Here is a 16,063-nt window from a genome sequence, read left to right as displayed (position 1 = left end):
TGCAAGCTAGAGAATCAATATGGGCATATATATTTCCACAGAAATACATATCACTGATGCCTGTATTTTCAGGGAGATTTAAAATAGTACCATAATGAAGATTAGACAATCTCCTTGAAGTTTCTCAATTCTTGGGCTCTTATAAAGAGAATTTAAAAAAGAAACTATCTGGGGAATGAAAACTGATGAACCCAAGTAGAAATAAAACTTTTCTAAAAAGATATTTTGGGGCACCTGGGTGGCTCAGTCGTTAAGCGTCTGCCTTCGGCTCAGGACGTGATCCCAGAGTCCTGGGATCGAGCCCCGCGTCAGGCTCCTCCGCTGGGAGCCAGCTTCTTCCTCTCCCACTCCCCCTGCTTGTGTTCCCTCTCTGGCTGGCTATCTCTCTGTTAAATAAATAAATAAAATCTTTAAAAAAATAAAAATAAAAAGATATTTTATTCATACCTTTTTCAAAAACTAGGTCTCCTTTAACTTGTTCCTTCTACAGACTGTACATTACTCGATCCTCCTATTGTAATGTTTTCTCTTCCAATCTTTTCCTCTGGTCCTGGGCCTCCTGATCAATGGTTCTCTAAAGCACAGTACCTCGAGCTAAACACATATAAGGCCTCATCACAGTGGACTATATCAGGACTATTACTTTGCAATAATAGACATGACACCACTCCTAGAACGTAAGAGTGTTTAACATATTAATGTTTTTCAGTCACAGTCTCTGTAATAGGGGAAGTTAGCTAACTATCATACCAGTTTCTTCACCGAGCTATTTTCAGACTAAAATGAAATAGAAGATATGAAAACATTTTGAAAATACAAAGTTGTTTATTGAAAATAATAGCTAAAATCTACTAGGGACTTTCTAGGTACCAAGCACTTTTCAAAATGTATTATAATGTATTAACTTGTATTTACTCGTATTTACTTTTACATACTGATTACCAGAGCTAGAAACTATTATAATCTCCATATAAAGGGCGAAACTGAGGAACAGGGAGATTAATACAGCAAGTTAACAAGAGAGTTAGAGATCAAATCCAGACAGCCTGATCTCAGAACTCCCATTCTGCTTTCCTTCTTTTCCTCTGGCTGGGAGCTCAGGTGCTGGATACCATGTTCAGAAATGGACTACCATGGCAGAGTGGCAGGAAGAGTAACTCCTGGTGGGCAGGGATCACGTTGGTAGCTCTGGCTGCCTCATGGTAGTACCCCATGGGTACTATATGTGCAACCCCAGGAATGATGAGAGTGTGACCATCCCACTGGATGAGCACCCCTGAAATGCAGGGCTTAACAATAGTTGTCTAGAATAGTAAGTATTAGAGGACAAAAAAAAGTAACAGGAAATTGAAATTGGATAAGACAATTTATCTGCATCTTTCCTAGTGCTGGGTTGTTGGTTTTTGTTTTTTTTTTTTTAAGATTTTATTTATCTATTTGACACAGAGAGAGAGCGCACAAGCAGGGGGAGAGGCAGGCAGAGGGAGAGGGAGAAGCAAGCACCCCGCTGAGCAGAGAGCCCGATTCCAGGACCCTGGGATCATGACCTGAGCTGGAGGCAGACACTTAACCGACGGAGCCACCCAGGCACCCTGTGCCGGGTTTTTCTACATCTATCTAACAGATAGTCATTTGGTCTCTTGAACTAGACCCCTGTAGTTGCCTCAACTGGTTTTTCCAGAATAATTTCCTGAATACCTTCCTGGTCACCCTCTGGCTAAGTCAATATATCTCCCTAACGTGTACAACCTTAGTTCAGCACTAAGTCAGATATGGTCTGATCCAAAGCAGTGAGCTCTCATTTTTTTAAAAAATGTATTTAAGCAGAGCCAGATGTCAATCTGTCAGAGTTCTCATAGGGAAGGTTCCAACACTACACTGGGCGGTTGGACTAACTGCCATTTAAGTTCTCCTCCAAATAAGATTCTCTGAATTCTAGATAGGCTACATGGACAGAGGTAAATATGATTGCTATTTTCCAGCCTCAGAGAAGATATTCTTCCAAAGTAACACATGTCATCTTTAGGAAGGAACCTAAGGCATATGAAAATCTGTAGAATTTATGAAAAATCTTATAAAGTTTCTATACTTCAGCTGCCTTATATAGTAAAAATTTATTTTTACATTGAGACCATAAAGGACTATCTTTATTTTAAGTGTATGTATTGGGAAGAGAAGGAGAGGGGAAAGGAAAGGAGCATACAAGAAAGAACAGGAAATCCACAGAGGAATCTTTGTGAGAATAAAGTTCTAAATGCCAACATAATTTAATTTTAACTTAACGTTCTCATGATGGAAACTCCAAGGGGATTCTTCAACAGCCAGAAATTTGTTTTTCTCTTTTCCAGCCTCGGATTCAGCAGAATTGAAATGTATGCATGAAAATGAGTTTCTAGCTTCCTCTCATTGGGTTTGTATGGGAAAGGAAAAAAAAAAAAAAAAGAATGCTTAGCACTCTCAGAAGGTGCAACATTAATTTTGCATTGTTTAATGAGAAACACAGCTGGCAGACTTTCTGGAAACCAGGTTTCATGTCTGATACTAACCTGATGCTTTATACCTTAAGCAGAAAAGTTTTCACACAACTCAAACCTCACATGAATTCCTTTTTATGATTAATATTCACAGTCTCAGGTTTTAAAATCTAAACATCAAAGACTCTAACTAACATTCAACAGATAGTTGACTTATTCTTGAAACAGGACACAAGTTACATCTAAAGATTATTTATGAGGGAATCATTCCCCGTTAGATTATTAAATAGTCATTTTAACTGTGTAAACTGGGAGAAATTCCTGTAGCTGATTTTAATGTTAAGAGCTCCAGGACTTGGGAGATATGCTATCACCTCAGAGTTCCTTCAGTGATAAAGTCCTTGTTGTTTCTGAGCTTGTATATGTGAATTTGGCAGCCAAAACTAGCCAAGAGCAGAGGGCTCTACTTCTGTTCCCTACCCATAGCCCCTTCCCTGTTCTAAGAGGTACTAAACCCTCTCTGAAACTAGGACATTGCTTTAATGGGCATTTTTTGGGTACTCAGAGTAGGGTTTTATCATCTTACTATCTTCAAAAAAGGAAAATCAATATACGAAACGTTTTATACTTTAGAGTTTGTCTATTTTCAAATTTCCTAATTTGGCTACCCAAATATGATTTCAAATAATTACACATGGTATTCATAGCGTTGTTTTTGAAGTTTTACTACCGATGCTATTCTTAGTAGAGAAAGACATTTTCTTATTAGTCACTGAAAACAATCTTTTTAAAAAAAGCATATTATGGGGTTTCTTGATTCTTTTAGAAATTTTCCTTTATAATTCTAATTTAATTGAGTAAGTAAATGGATGAACATGCATGGGGGAAAGGGAAGCAGGCCTCCTAAGAAATTATTAGAAAAGTAGTATTTTTAAAAAAGGTAGTGATACGAAAATAACCAGGTGTTATAGCCTGAGTGTTTTGGGTCCACGCCCACTCTGGCAAATTCATATGTTGAAGCCCTAACCCTAATGTGGTGGTATTTGGAGACAGGACCTTACGGAGGTAGGAAGGGTTAGACAGGGTAAATGAAGTGCAGTCCTCATGATGGGGTTAGAGCCCTTATAAAGAATAGACATCCAAAAGCTTGCTTTCTCTCTCAGCAAGAAGGCAGCTCTCCACAAGCCAGGACTGCCCCTCAGGAGAAACTAACCATGCTGAAACCTTGATCTTGGACTTCCCAGCCTCCAGAATTGAGAAATAAATTTCTGCTGTTTAAGCCACCTGTGGTATGGCAACCTGAGCTAGGATACCAGGTAACTGGTACAAAATGAATTAAGAAATTAACAGTTCATATTGGTTTTATATTATGGCCAGACCACAGTTCCTAATAATGCTCATTCAAAGCTATGGATAATCTCAAAGTTCTTAAGTCCGTATTAACTCTTCCCTTTTTGCTGCTTCTCATCAGGCCAGAAGTTTCTGAAATCAGATTTCTCTTTGTCCCTAAGCAAGTCTTCTTACCCACTAAGGTTCACCCTTCACTAAAAGGATTTAAGAACTTTTTTTGAATACTCTACTGTTAACTGACGTTAACCCAACAGTTTAAACCAAAGAGATTATATCAAATCATAATCATTATAGGGCTATTTTTAAATATCTTCATCAGGTAGTAACTGATACATAAAAACATGTTAATAACACTGCCCTCTATCCCATTCAACCACAGAACCTGGACATCAGCAATAACACTGCAGCTACTTGGGTGTGTTTCTTCCACATCCTCTGCCCTTGCCACTCTGCCGGATGGATGTTTTTCAAGTGAATGCTGCAGCTGTAATCTGCTGTACCCTATGAAGTTTTCCTTGTAGAGGCAGAAAGAGCACTTTAAATTTAGATTCTTGCCATTTTGAAAGAATACTCTTGAGCGTCACACTTTTGTAACCAGGCTTCTAAATCAAATTTTAGTAATGAATCATACTCACAGCAAAATGATTTGGTACTCACTCCTTTTCTATCCCTCAACTGGTAACTGTCTACTGTTGACAATTGTGGGAAACACGCTTTTTGGATATGGCTGTAGGAGAAACCAAAGTTAGGAGGAGGGTGGCTAAGCAGAGCTAAAATGAACTCCTGTTTCACCACCTGCTTTTTAACACAGGTCCCTTCCACTAAAACCTCTTTTCTCAAAGAGAGAAACAGAGCACAGTTGGCATGGGTACTAATTACCCTAACCAGTAGAAATGTCATGCTTGACAAAATCGAGACTGTTTTAGTAGAAGCGATTCCCTAATGAAAAATAAAAAAGACATTTTCAAGCCCTTATTGTTACAAAACGAATATACACAAGCATAAAGATTTTATACAATATATTCCATCACAAGTAGGCAAGAAAACTTGCTCTAAGGGATTTCTGCACTGCAGTAAGACATGCACTAATCAGCAAGATGTACTTTAAAGAAGCGATTAGATTAGATATATAATTAAACGTAAAGTACTTGAAGAGTTCCCTAATGCAGACTTATGGCATTTTGACCTTCCTGTAATCCCAAGTAACATCTGAACTATGGTCCATAAAAGTTGGAAATTAAAAAATGGTATATGACTTTTCATCTACCAAGATTTGCCAAGAACAGAAGAGGATGATAAAGGCCACAAAAGGCCATAGAGAGCCAGGCATGGGCCCTCAGGTAATGCTAACATTTTCTTAAAGGAAATAAGGCTCTATATAAACTTTATTCCGGACTCCAGGGGTGTCTTATCTAGTGTGACTCCATACATCCTCATATAGTCTAATTCTGTATGCCTGGTAATTGCTACTAACTCTAATGAGAAAAATAATAAAATACATTATGATCTTAAAATGTTGGAGTTTAAAGGTATTTTAGAGGTCATATGGCCCAAATCCTTCATTTTATAGGCTAAAAAATGGAGAACTCTGGGGCGCTTGGGTGGCTCAGTCAGTTGAGTATCTGACTCTTGATTTTGGCTCAGGTCATTATCTCAGGGTCATGAGATTGAGCCCCGAGTTGGGCTCTGTGCTCAGCACTGAGTCTACTTGAGATTCTCTCTCTCTCTCTCTCTCTCCCTTTGCCCTACCCCTGGCTCACATTCTTTATGAGAGAGAGAGAGAGAAAGGAAGGAAAGAAGGAAGGAAGGAAGGAAGGAAGGAAGGAAGGAAGGAAGGAAGGAAGGAAAAGAAAGAAAGAAAGAGAGAGAGAACAGAATCTTTTAAAAAAAATGGAGAACTCAGAGATATGACAAAACTTGCCTAGCAATAATTTTAACTTAAAACTTGGGTCTTCTAGCTTCAAACTCCTGCTTTTTCCCATAATACTATGAGCAACCCCCCAAAAAAGCACATGAAATTAATTTTTGCATTCCAAGAGGGAAAAGAATTTAAAATGTAAGATATAAATTCAAAATAATTAAACATATCTAAAGAAATAAATATATTTGGAAATTTATCTTTAAATCTTCACTTAACTCTTCCTCATAGCTATGAAAGAGCCATTTTCAATAATTCACTTGAGAAAAGATGTAATCTTTCCTGCCCAAAAGATAATAAGCACTGAGTCATATTTTCTTAAAGTATGGGTATTTCAATTATCTTTACTAGATAACACCCCCAAACTGCTGGCTTACCTGGGTGGTTCTACTCTACATGGTATGGGCTAGGGTGCTAGGGATGGCTGATGTCACCTGGAAGCTAAACTGGGAACTCAGTTGAGGCTACAATGTCTGGGATGCCTGGACAATGAGTCATTTAGAGACTTAACTGAGCTCAGGTGGGTCACTGTCTAGAGGCCTCCACGTGGCTGCTTGGGCTGCCTTATGGCATGGCAGCTGGGTTCAAAGAGAAAGCATTCCAAAAGCACTAAACTGGTGGCTGCCAGGCCAATTCAGGAGCTAGTCCCGAAAGTGGCATAACACCACTTCTGCTTTATTTCATTCATCAGAGCAGTCCCAGGCTTAGCTCAAAGTCAGTATAGGAAGGAACGAGACCAAAGCATAAATAATGAGGCATGGTTTCATTTGAAAGGTCTTTAAGGTAACAATCTACCATATAATGGCTGTTTAAATCCTGGTCAAACATGATATCTGGTGGAGACTCACACGGAGGGAGGGAGCTGTTAATCAAGAATACTGAGAAATTCTATATTACAATAAAACAAATGTATATAACCCTAAAACTCAAATGTAAATACAAAAGAAAGTTCACTAATCTTATATATTCTTTGTGCTTCATTGGGTGTGTTTATGGAACTCAAATGAATACTGTGACATTATTTTCAGCCAGATATTAAGTTTTAATAAATACAGGCTTAAAATGGTTATTTATATATATATCTTAAAAACGTGTTCTTGAATTTATAAACTGTTAATATAAACAAATTAATTTATTAAATGTGATGTTTTGGGAGGGTGGTGAACACCAAGCTCCAAAAGATTTAATTCAGTTATATGCTTTGTAGACTACCTGGTAACAGACATTTTATCCAAAGGATATCTGTGACTGAGCTCGGATAATAAAGACAATTTCCATGGTGAAGTGGGGGAACCCAGGAGTACTCAAAACTATATATATGTCCATTCTAAATATGTCCAAAAGCTTCAAAAACATGCATCAAAGGAGCAGGGATCTAATTTATTGAGGTTCTACTATGTGCTACGATGGTATACCTTAATCACATTATTTTACTTCATCCTCTCCAACACCTTGTGGAATGAGTATGATTATCTCCATTTACAGATGAATACATTGAAAGCTGTAGAGCCACGGTCACACACTTAGAAAGAGAAACAGGAGAGAACAGAACCCAGTCTGTCTGACCTCCGAGTCTATTTGCTCTCTCAGCTAACTAATTCTTTTATGGGTATCTTCAACGGTGGCACTAAATTCTACTTTATTTCTGATTGATCTCTATTAAAAAGTAGTTTTCAAACACTTTACTTTTCTGTTTCCAGAATCTTATTATTAACTGTTTTATGGAAGCAAACATTTACACAGCAGTCTGACATTTAAAGATATCCTTCAGTTAATGTTTCTGAGTTTAAATCATGCTCCTCCAACTGCCTGTTCATCTAAATTTGTGGTTTTTTAGAAAAGAGCATCCACGTCTAAGTACTAATGCTTTAAAATAAAGGGGCCAAAAGAAAAAAAATCCACCTTAAATCTACACTTTATAATTGTATGACAGCAAAAGGAATCATACATTTTTTTTTTGAGCATTAGCTTCAACGTACAGGATAATGTCTTAATCATTCTATCAGGTGATGAGCTCCTTGTGAACCAATACCATTAAACACATATTCATCTCCCATGTCACTTAGCACAGTGACCTATACACTGTAACTGAGTGCTGGCTGAATGAATGAAAGGAGCAGAAAGAAACCTAAAATACCAGAAATTACACTGAATACTTTATAAAAATAAATTACCAACCAAATATTCATTACTTTCATTATTTGGTGACAATCGTAACGACAGGCACAGCACACGCATGCAACGATACACATTCCTACTTAGCAGCACGTACAGTAATGCCCAACTCCAATCTATTTCCTTGTCACAAGGAGGGGATAGATGAAGGACATTTATTTTGGAAGGAGAAAAAGGCAGCCAAGAAAGGGAAATGACACAAGAGGGGCCAAAAAGAACTCTGAAGAGGGCTAAATATTGGAATAATTTGAGATGTATTCAAATATTTTTTTATTCTTTGTATAAAGGTATCCTTATGAAAATTAATATTGAAAAACAAGAAACCACTACCACCTTAAAGTTACATATCAAACAATGATTTGGCTGATTGCTAATAAAACATCTGATCTTGAGAGAAAATACTCTAAAGGGAGAATAAAGGACAACAAATCTAAGTTTGAAAACATAGGGAAAAAAGAATTCTAGAAAGGGAACAATCTGTTTGAAAGATCTAGTTGCATTTCACTGCAATTCAAAATAAGGAATCACAGAATGTTATGTCTAATCATAATGGGCAAGTGATTGAAGAATAAATTGTATCTATGCCCCTATGTTTCTAAAGTGGCCGTTATTTAAATGTGTATCTAAGTGTACAAAAGTGGCATGTTAGAAGAAAATATTGTAACAAAATTTTGTCTTTGCTTTTTGGGGTAAAAAACAACTGGAAATTTCTCAAGTAGCCAAACTCCACTTTGATTTACATGTAAAATAAAAGCATAAATAACAACATAAATTACTTCAAACCTTATTGGTACTTCACTATTTTCAGAATTCTACAGGTTAGAAAAACAAATGTCTGCGGGAAATGAAAACATTAAGCACTCATATATTACCTAATTAGATAATCACCAAGTCACAGTATAGAATTAAGAGACTATTAAAAAGTTACATTGTCATTGTATAATCCCACGTATTACGCTGAAAAGGAATGCTGCAGTCTAAAACCCCCACATATATCAAGGCAAATTCTGCACCTACTAGTTAACCGATAAGGAGCATTTCTTTTCTAAAAATATTACGAAATCGACATTTCCATGGGCTTTTTAAATTTACAAACCAGGAATCCTAGTAAAAACAGAGACAGGCAAGGACTCACTTAAGCATTAACACAGTCATTTAGAAACCCTTTAAAAATAAGTTTGATTCTGCATTGTGTTCTCAAATGCAAATTTAAGAAATAAAACTTTACATACCCAACTTACTATATATTTGTAAAGTACCTTTATCCTCTTGTTAATATACAATCTGACTTCCTAATTCTAGATAAACACATGCAAATGGCCTGAAAAAGTACTAAATATGTAAGACAGACTTGTAATTTCACAGCTAGATTTGCTTACACATTTTCTTGACACCAATAGCAAGAAAACAAAAGATACTGTCATAACTAAGGGATCTTATCCCAATCTCCATTAGCACCCAGAATATTCACCACTTTGTGGCTTTACTGTAGCTGGCACATTTAATAAGAACTACTTTGTGCCATAAACAAAGGTAATATCTAAATATGAACATAATTCAATTTTGATTACGAAATTTTATTTGCATTTTGCATACTGATGCACAATTGCGAATGATTTTTTATGTTACGTGCATACCACCAAAACCCAGTAAATGCTTAAGTCTCATTTCCTTTTTCTATCTAATTTGAGCAAATTAATAATCTAAAAAAGTATAGGAACACATTTTGGAGAATTACTGCATTATTCATATGTTATGAATCCTACAGTATAATATTAATTTAGGAAACATGTTCTTAAAAATGTTCTATACATTAAAATATATAATTTTCCTTCATCGTATAACTCAAAAATAAATTAGTACAATAATACTAGTAATAACAGAAAATATAAAGTCCCCTGTTCACATACTTCTGAGTTAATTTTCTAAATGGAAAAGAGCATGGATGATTTTTCACTCAGAGGATAAAATTACGTTTATTAGGGAGCATATTCATCTTCTAAGATTCCGCTACCTGCAAGGTGCTGGGCTTGGTCCAGTGCAAAATACAAAGAGCTTATGGATGAATAAAGGAAAAATCTCTGTGGTAAATGCCATAGAGTAATACAGAAAAGGAGCCATAGGAATCTGGGTAAGGAATACATTGGTTCCAGCTAAAGGAATGAGGGAAGTATATTCTCCTTTAGGGAGAAGGAAAAATAAAGGGGTTCTATACAGTTATGCAGGGGGTGAGGCAGGGAGAAGAGGTAATTTGTTAATTATCTGTGTTCATGCTCTTTAATTATTATGATTTCCTGAGCTACTCATGTGTCTGGCAAGGTATAAGGGTGAGGATGGGAGAATGAGGCTGGGGTGGAAATCGACTCCTGCTACAGTAATCTCACAAAAATTCTGTAATATTAAAATGACTAAGAAAACCTGACGTCGGCTGGGCTCTAGACAAGCTCTGTATAAAGACATAGCTACACTTACTATAGTTAAGAAGGCCCTTTTCTGCACCGTGATAAAAGTCACTTTATCTACTGAGAGGACCCAAACAAAATCTGGAGCTCAAAGTAACTCAAGAATGTTAAAATCCCCAAAGCAACTTCAAAACTGAAGGAAAAAAATGAGCAGTTATCATTTAACAACATCTCCCAAAAGTCATCAATAATGAGTAAATCTTTGTTAGTTTATAGCTTGAAATATACATAATTTAACCTTCCATTAAAGCAGAAGTCTTTCCCCCAAATTACCCAGAGAAACTGAATGCTCACTAGGCCACGTGATATTTCACAATATACAAGCCAGCTATAATAACAAATAGCATATATTCTGAGGGGAGGATTCAATTCTTTGCCACTATTAAATGGGTTTCATTGGAATGGGAAAAAAACGTGGAGGCACTATAAAGACATTGTATCTAAGGGGTGTGCCATCCATCCTCACGTTTTCCAGAGCACATTTTCACTATAAATAATTTCAAACGAACTAATTCTTTAAATGTTAGGCACAAAATGATTTTCCTCAATATTTATGGTGTGACTTTACAAATATTTTATGTTTTTAAAATACAAAATCTATCCTTAAACATTAAGATATGAGCTCTCATTTTAAAAAAGACTTTACAGTACTGAGTGCTTTGTTTTTCAGTATCTATTAGGTAAATCACTGCAAAACTTTGCAGTCAATTATCAGAGGCTGTGAAGGGTTACAGTTCAGCCTATAATCTGCAAAAATACAAAGCATATCACGAAGATGCCAGCTGTACATTTTATATATACGCCTTACGTTTATAACAATTGTACATTAATGCAGACTCTTTCTCTCTCAATCTATTTTTTTCAATATTCTGTGATAAAAACTTAGTCAATTAAAGAAACAATAAACAAAAAAGCTGGACTGTTACATACCTAAAAAATTGTTAGCATTTTTCTCAGCTCTAAACGGAAAAAAGTGTTGGTATCTAGCAAACATATCTCCCTCTGCCAAATAGGAAATCAAAAATGTAAATATCCCATCAAAGACGGGTAAAAACAGGACATAAACAAATATTTCCAGTTTCCACGATCATACACGGAAAAAATACATGTTGTTATAATTTTAATCACCGACAAAGCTGCAGGTCCATTTAACAAACAACTTTTAGTGTCTGACATTTAAGAGAAAAGGCTTAAAATCCATGCTTCACCAGCTCTATGAATATGTCACAACTGCCAGTAACAGATACAGCAGCATTTCATTTTATGGTCAAAAGATGCCAGTAAAAACACAGTTATATAGGACATATATGTGTGTATATATACATACATATATGACAACTTCAAAAATTTTCAGTATAAAGCAAGAAGAGATTGTTGAAGGAGGATATTATATTTTAAGTAACTTACCTTTCGCCCATCACTTGCATGGCAATTCACATTTAGAGGAGTCAGTAAAGCCATTAGTTTTTCTTCATTACCACTCCTGTAAAAAGGTAGTGAGTCAATTCCTATAAAATTACAGAGCTTCTTACGAATATTTATGGTTATTTTTCAGAAAAGTGGAAAACAATATGGGTTTGCTTTGATTTCTTGTATATGGTTCTCAATGGATCTCTTTTGGTATATTCAATTAAATTAATATATTACTAATTAATTCCTGTTACTCATCATACAGTGGTACATCTTAGGTAATGTAGCTTTCTATATTTTTACTTGTTTTATTTATCTGCATCAAGTCACCTTCTTAATTACAAACAAACTTTATTCTGATAAGTGATCTAAAACACTGGACTTAAAAATACATACAAAATGATGAAAAAAGCTAATGAATTAAATTATAAATGACCAAGAACAAAAGAAAATAGATGAGAATTTTAACATTTACTTTATGGCCCCCAGTCAAGCTTTGTTAGAAAAATTTTCACAGAAAAATGATGAGACAGGTATTTAAATACTCCAAGAAGATCATCGGAAAAACTGGGCAACTAAGATCTGCAGGTATCCTCAGAAATGTTTCAAATAAAATTAACCTTATAATCTTTACCATGTTGAAAAACTCAATCATTTAACATACTAATCATGTAAAATAAAAGTATACAGAGACTGAGTATAAGGTCTTATCCGCATTATCACGTAAAATCCAAGCAAGACAATAACATGTTATAATTTTTATAGTCCTCCACCTGCCCTCCCCCTTTTCTCCCTTACATGCATTATACTCACTTAAAATGAATGGAATCACTTACCTAGCAGCTTCTAGGAGTTCGTCTTTCTTGTATTCACCTAGATGATTGCAAAATATCATGCTGTTAGCATTTGGCAGAAGACAGATTAAGAAATGCAGTAGGCAGCAAATACAGAATTAAATAGAGAAGAACAGAAAAAGAGAGTCCACACCCCGCTGGGTGATGGAGCCGTGACGTTAGCCAGCTTGTGAAGGCAGCATCACCAGTGCCTTGGAGACGGGCAGCAAATTGACGCAGCTTCTTGTCCAATCCTCAGATGAAATAGCTTTCTTCAGACAACCAATGAATGCTAAATCTCGTGTCCAGAAACACATTCCCTCTGATAACAGCATGCCAGCTGAAGACAATGTCCCCTCCCCCCTTTCCTATTCAGGCTGTCACAGTATACTTGTGAAGCATAATACATTCTGAGACAAAAGCAAAATAATGTGGCTCTTAAAGGTACAAATTACTAGGCTTCAAAAAAACTCAGTTTTATTTGTAATGACATGGAAAGTTTTCTCAAAAAAAATTAATTACCGTTGCTGAGCATTATAGCAGTAGAAAAAAAAATATATCAGCATCATGAAGCTTTTGCCTCAATAGGGTAGGTCTGTAGACTAGAAATACGTGAACTCCGTACCAAATGCTATGAACCTCTTGGAGGCAGCACTCCAAAAACCAAAACAGTGAATACATTCTTAAATGACAATAATATTCTAACATCCTGTAGTCTTCACACTTTATACAAATTCATTCCCAAATTTTAACAAACAAGAAATCTTGAAATTGTTTTTAAAAAGGAGGCTGGGGTCTCTGAGAATAAGCAGATAGCCAACTATTGAGATGTGGATAATTCTTCTCCCTTCTATTTTTTAAAACATCACAGACTGAAACAAGGTATATAATTAAAAACCTTCTATACAAATTTCTTAGAGTATTCCAGATCTAATAATAAGCTTCTTTTGCAAGCTCAATTGAAGGACAAGGAATTTTAATAATACAGTGTTTGTTCATTCAATAAATAAAAAGAAGAGCCAGGACTATGATTCAGCTATAATATGCTGACTCAGTTTGCTATATCATGAAAGAAATAATTATACAAAATGTCTAAGCAAACAATTACATGAAAGCAAATATTAAGCACTCATATAAGAAGACATGAAATTTTAGATTAAATGAAAATGTTACTCTACTAAGAATCAAGCTTAAGTTATTTTTAAAATCTTATCATTTATAAAAAAAAAAAGAAAGAAAAAAAATCTTATCATTTATAAATACGGATTTCTTTGCACTTTGTTTCCATTTTGTTACAGATTGCAGAATATTGATGCAAATACTATAAAGATACCTACGGACAACCAAGCCCATGTTTAAATTCTATAACCCAACATTAGCAAATATTCTTTTAGTTTAAATTTTGTCTTGCTTCTCGGATTATGATTATATTAAAATCTGGAAACTGTAAACAGTTATTTTCAAATAAGGAAAAAGTTATTAAATATCTTTTCTCTCCTAAGGAAATTTTATACACCACTAAAGTCACAGATTCAACAATATACACGGATAAGCTAGAATGCATTATTCATGATCATGGAGTTGGGTCTTTCCAATTTCCCAAATATTGTACTCCATCCACATTCTTCAACTAATTGAATTTTAAGATTTATATTACATTATGTCCCTGCCACTAAGGTTCCTATCTTCCCAAAGTCAAAGACCTGCCTTTACTACACATTTTAGGGGGCAATATGGAAGTCAGTGAGTCAATTTAAAAGCTTCTTGTGAGGAAAATGGCATAACCCATACTCTCAGATGCCTTAAGAATCAGGAGCAAAGTAAGTCAAATTATGAAATTATCTGTAGAAGTCAGTCTGTCAACAAACATTTATTTGAAAGGTCTATATGTCAGATTCAAAACTGCAGAAGACACTACTATAATCTCTGAACTCAAGGAATATTCGTCTATTAAGTGAGACAGACAAACACATGATTCTGGTAGAGTATGAAGAGAATCTTACGAAATGCTGTAAAGAGCTTAAAGCCTAGTCTAACTGAGATTAATAAGAGACAGGGTAATTGTGGTTCAAAGAAGGTTTCCTGGAAGAGGGAAAATGTGAGGTGATGCTCAGGTGAAAAAAGGTGAAGGAGAAGCAAGCAACCAAAGTAAAAGAAATGAGGAGGGAAATAGGAGGTCTGTAAACCTGAAAACACACACACGCAGGGGAATGGGTGAGCAAGCATGAGACAGAGAAGGAACAGATCACGAATGACTTTCTAAGAAGTTTGAACTTTATTTCAAAACCAATGAGGACATAATTGAAATATCTTAACAAGGGGGGTGCAAAGTATATTTAAAGACGTGAAGTTTTGTAATTATACTCTACTTCAGTGAACTGTCATTGGGGAGAAAAGTGGCCCAAGAGGTAGGGGGTGGGGAGAGACAATGATTTCTGACATAGTTTGTATTTTGAGGTAAGTATAAATTCCCTGGTTAACAGTCAAAACACATGAAAATTGGGAACTGAAGTACCTACTACTAAAATCTGAGTCATGGTGAAATATAACTCTCATAAGTTGGAAAATAAAACTGCAAAGTACTTGGGATTTTCAAAGTTCAACTCAGTCTACTTACATACGCTTCTCATCAAGTATAGCTTATTGATGTTTTCTCCAAAAGGCACATTTTTACAAAAATGTTATTCCTGCATGGATAAGATGATAATCAACCAAAGCCTTCTAAAGGAAACATATAAGTGCATCCGACAGAGTCAGGCACAGGTATTACAAATGACTTTCTACTTTTACTGTTAGAGACTCTAGTACTTTAATCAGCTTTTCTGCAATACATTCCAACATCCACTATCTGGTGCCCAAGGACCATAATCCATAAACAGTCGAAGCTATTTTTCAAATGCTACATCTCAGGAACAACCGACAGTGAATTTAGAGTCGCTTGTACATTCCAACAACAAATCTGAGCCACTTACTTAACAGCCAAACCACTAGGTTCTGTCTCGTTTTAGCTGAGAATCTGAAAATATTCTGGCTGAGACTATGGTGCTCTACGGAGCATTTATATTCTTTAATAACATCCAGATAAAGGCTAGCAATAGATCAGCCAGAAAGGAAACTAGGCAATTATAGTCAAGATAATAGCAGCCGGGAATGTTGAAAATAAATGGCTTGTATTTTTCTTTGATTAGAATAAAATAAGTGGGCTTAAAAAAAAAAGCAAGTCACGAAGTTTACTTTTCAAAGTCTGACTTGCTTTTTTATTAGTAAACTAATGATAGAATATATGTAAAAATAAATACACACACATAGGGAGGTATGAGTCAATGTGTTTAAGGAGGTATGCTATCTGAAAGAAGGTTTAAAAAAAGGTTAAAAAATGTTAAAAGTGAAACTACCCTTTGTATTTTTCTGAGGTATGTGGAAAAAAACTTCTCTATTTAC

The 16,063-nt window shown here is 35.5% G+C and overlaps 1 protein-coding gene across 1 annotated transcript in view; it reads right to left on the bottom strand.

Moving 5' to 3' along the window:
- Positions 1-16,063, bottom strand: part of TNKS (tankyrase) — a 204,332-nt gene that overhangs the window by 79,737 nt on the left and 108,532 nt on the right. Inside the window, exons 4-5 of the mRNA XM_045779268.2 lie at positions 12,626-12,662; positions 11,787-11,862 (exon numbers count right to left, since the gene is read on the bottom strand). Of these exons, the coding sequence (XP_045635224.2) occupies positions 11,787-11,862; positions 12,626-12,662 (113 nt within the window). The remainder of the gene's footprint in view (positions 1-11,786; positions 11,863-12,625; positions 12,663-16,063) is intronic.

Source organism: Ursus americanus, chromosome 27 (assembly GCF_024610735.1).
Source record: "Ursus americanus isolate L20-20 chromosome 27, mUrsAme1.1.p, whole genome shotgun sequence".
Taxonomy (NCBI): domain Eukaryota; kingdom Metazoa; phylum Chordata; class Mammalia; order Carnivora; family Ursidae; genus Ursus; species Ursus americanus.
This window is presented reverse-complemented; position numbering and strand designations above follow the sequence as displayed.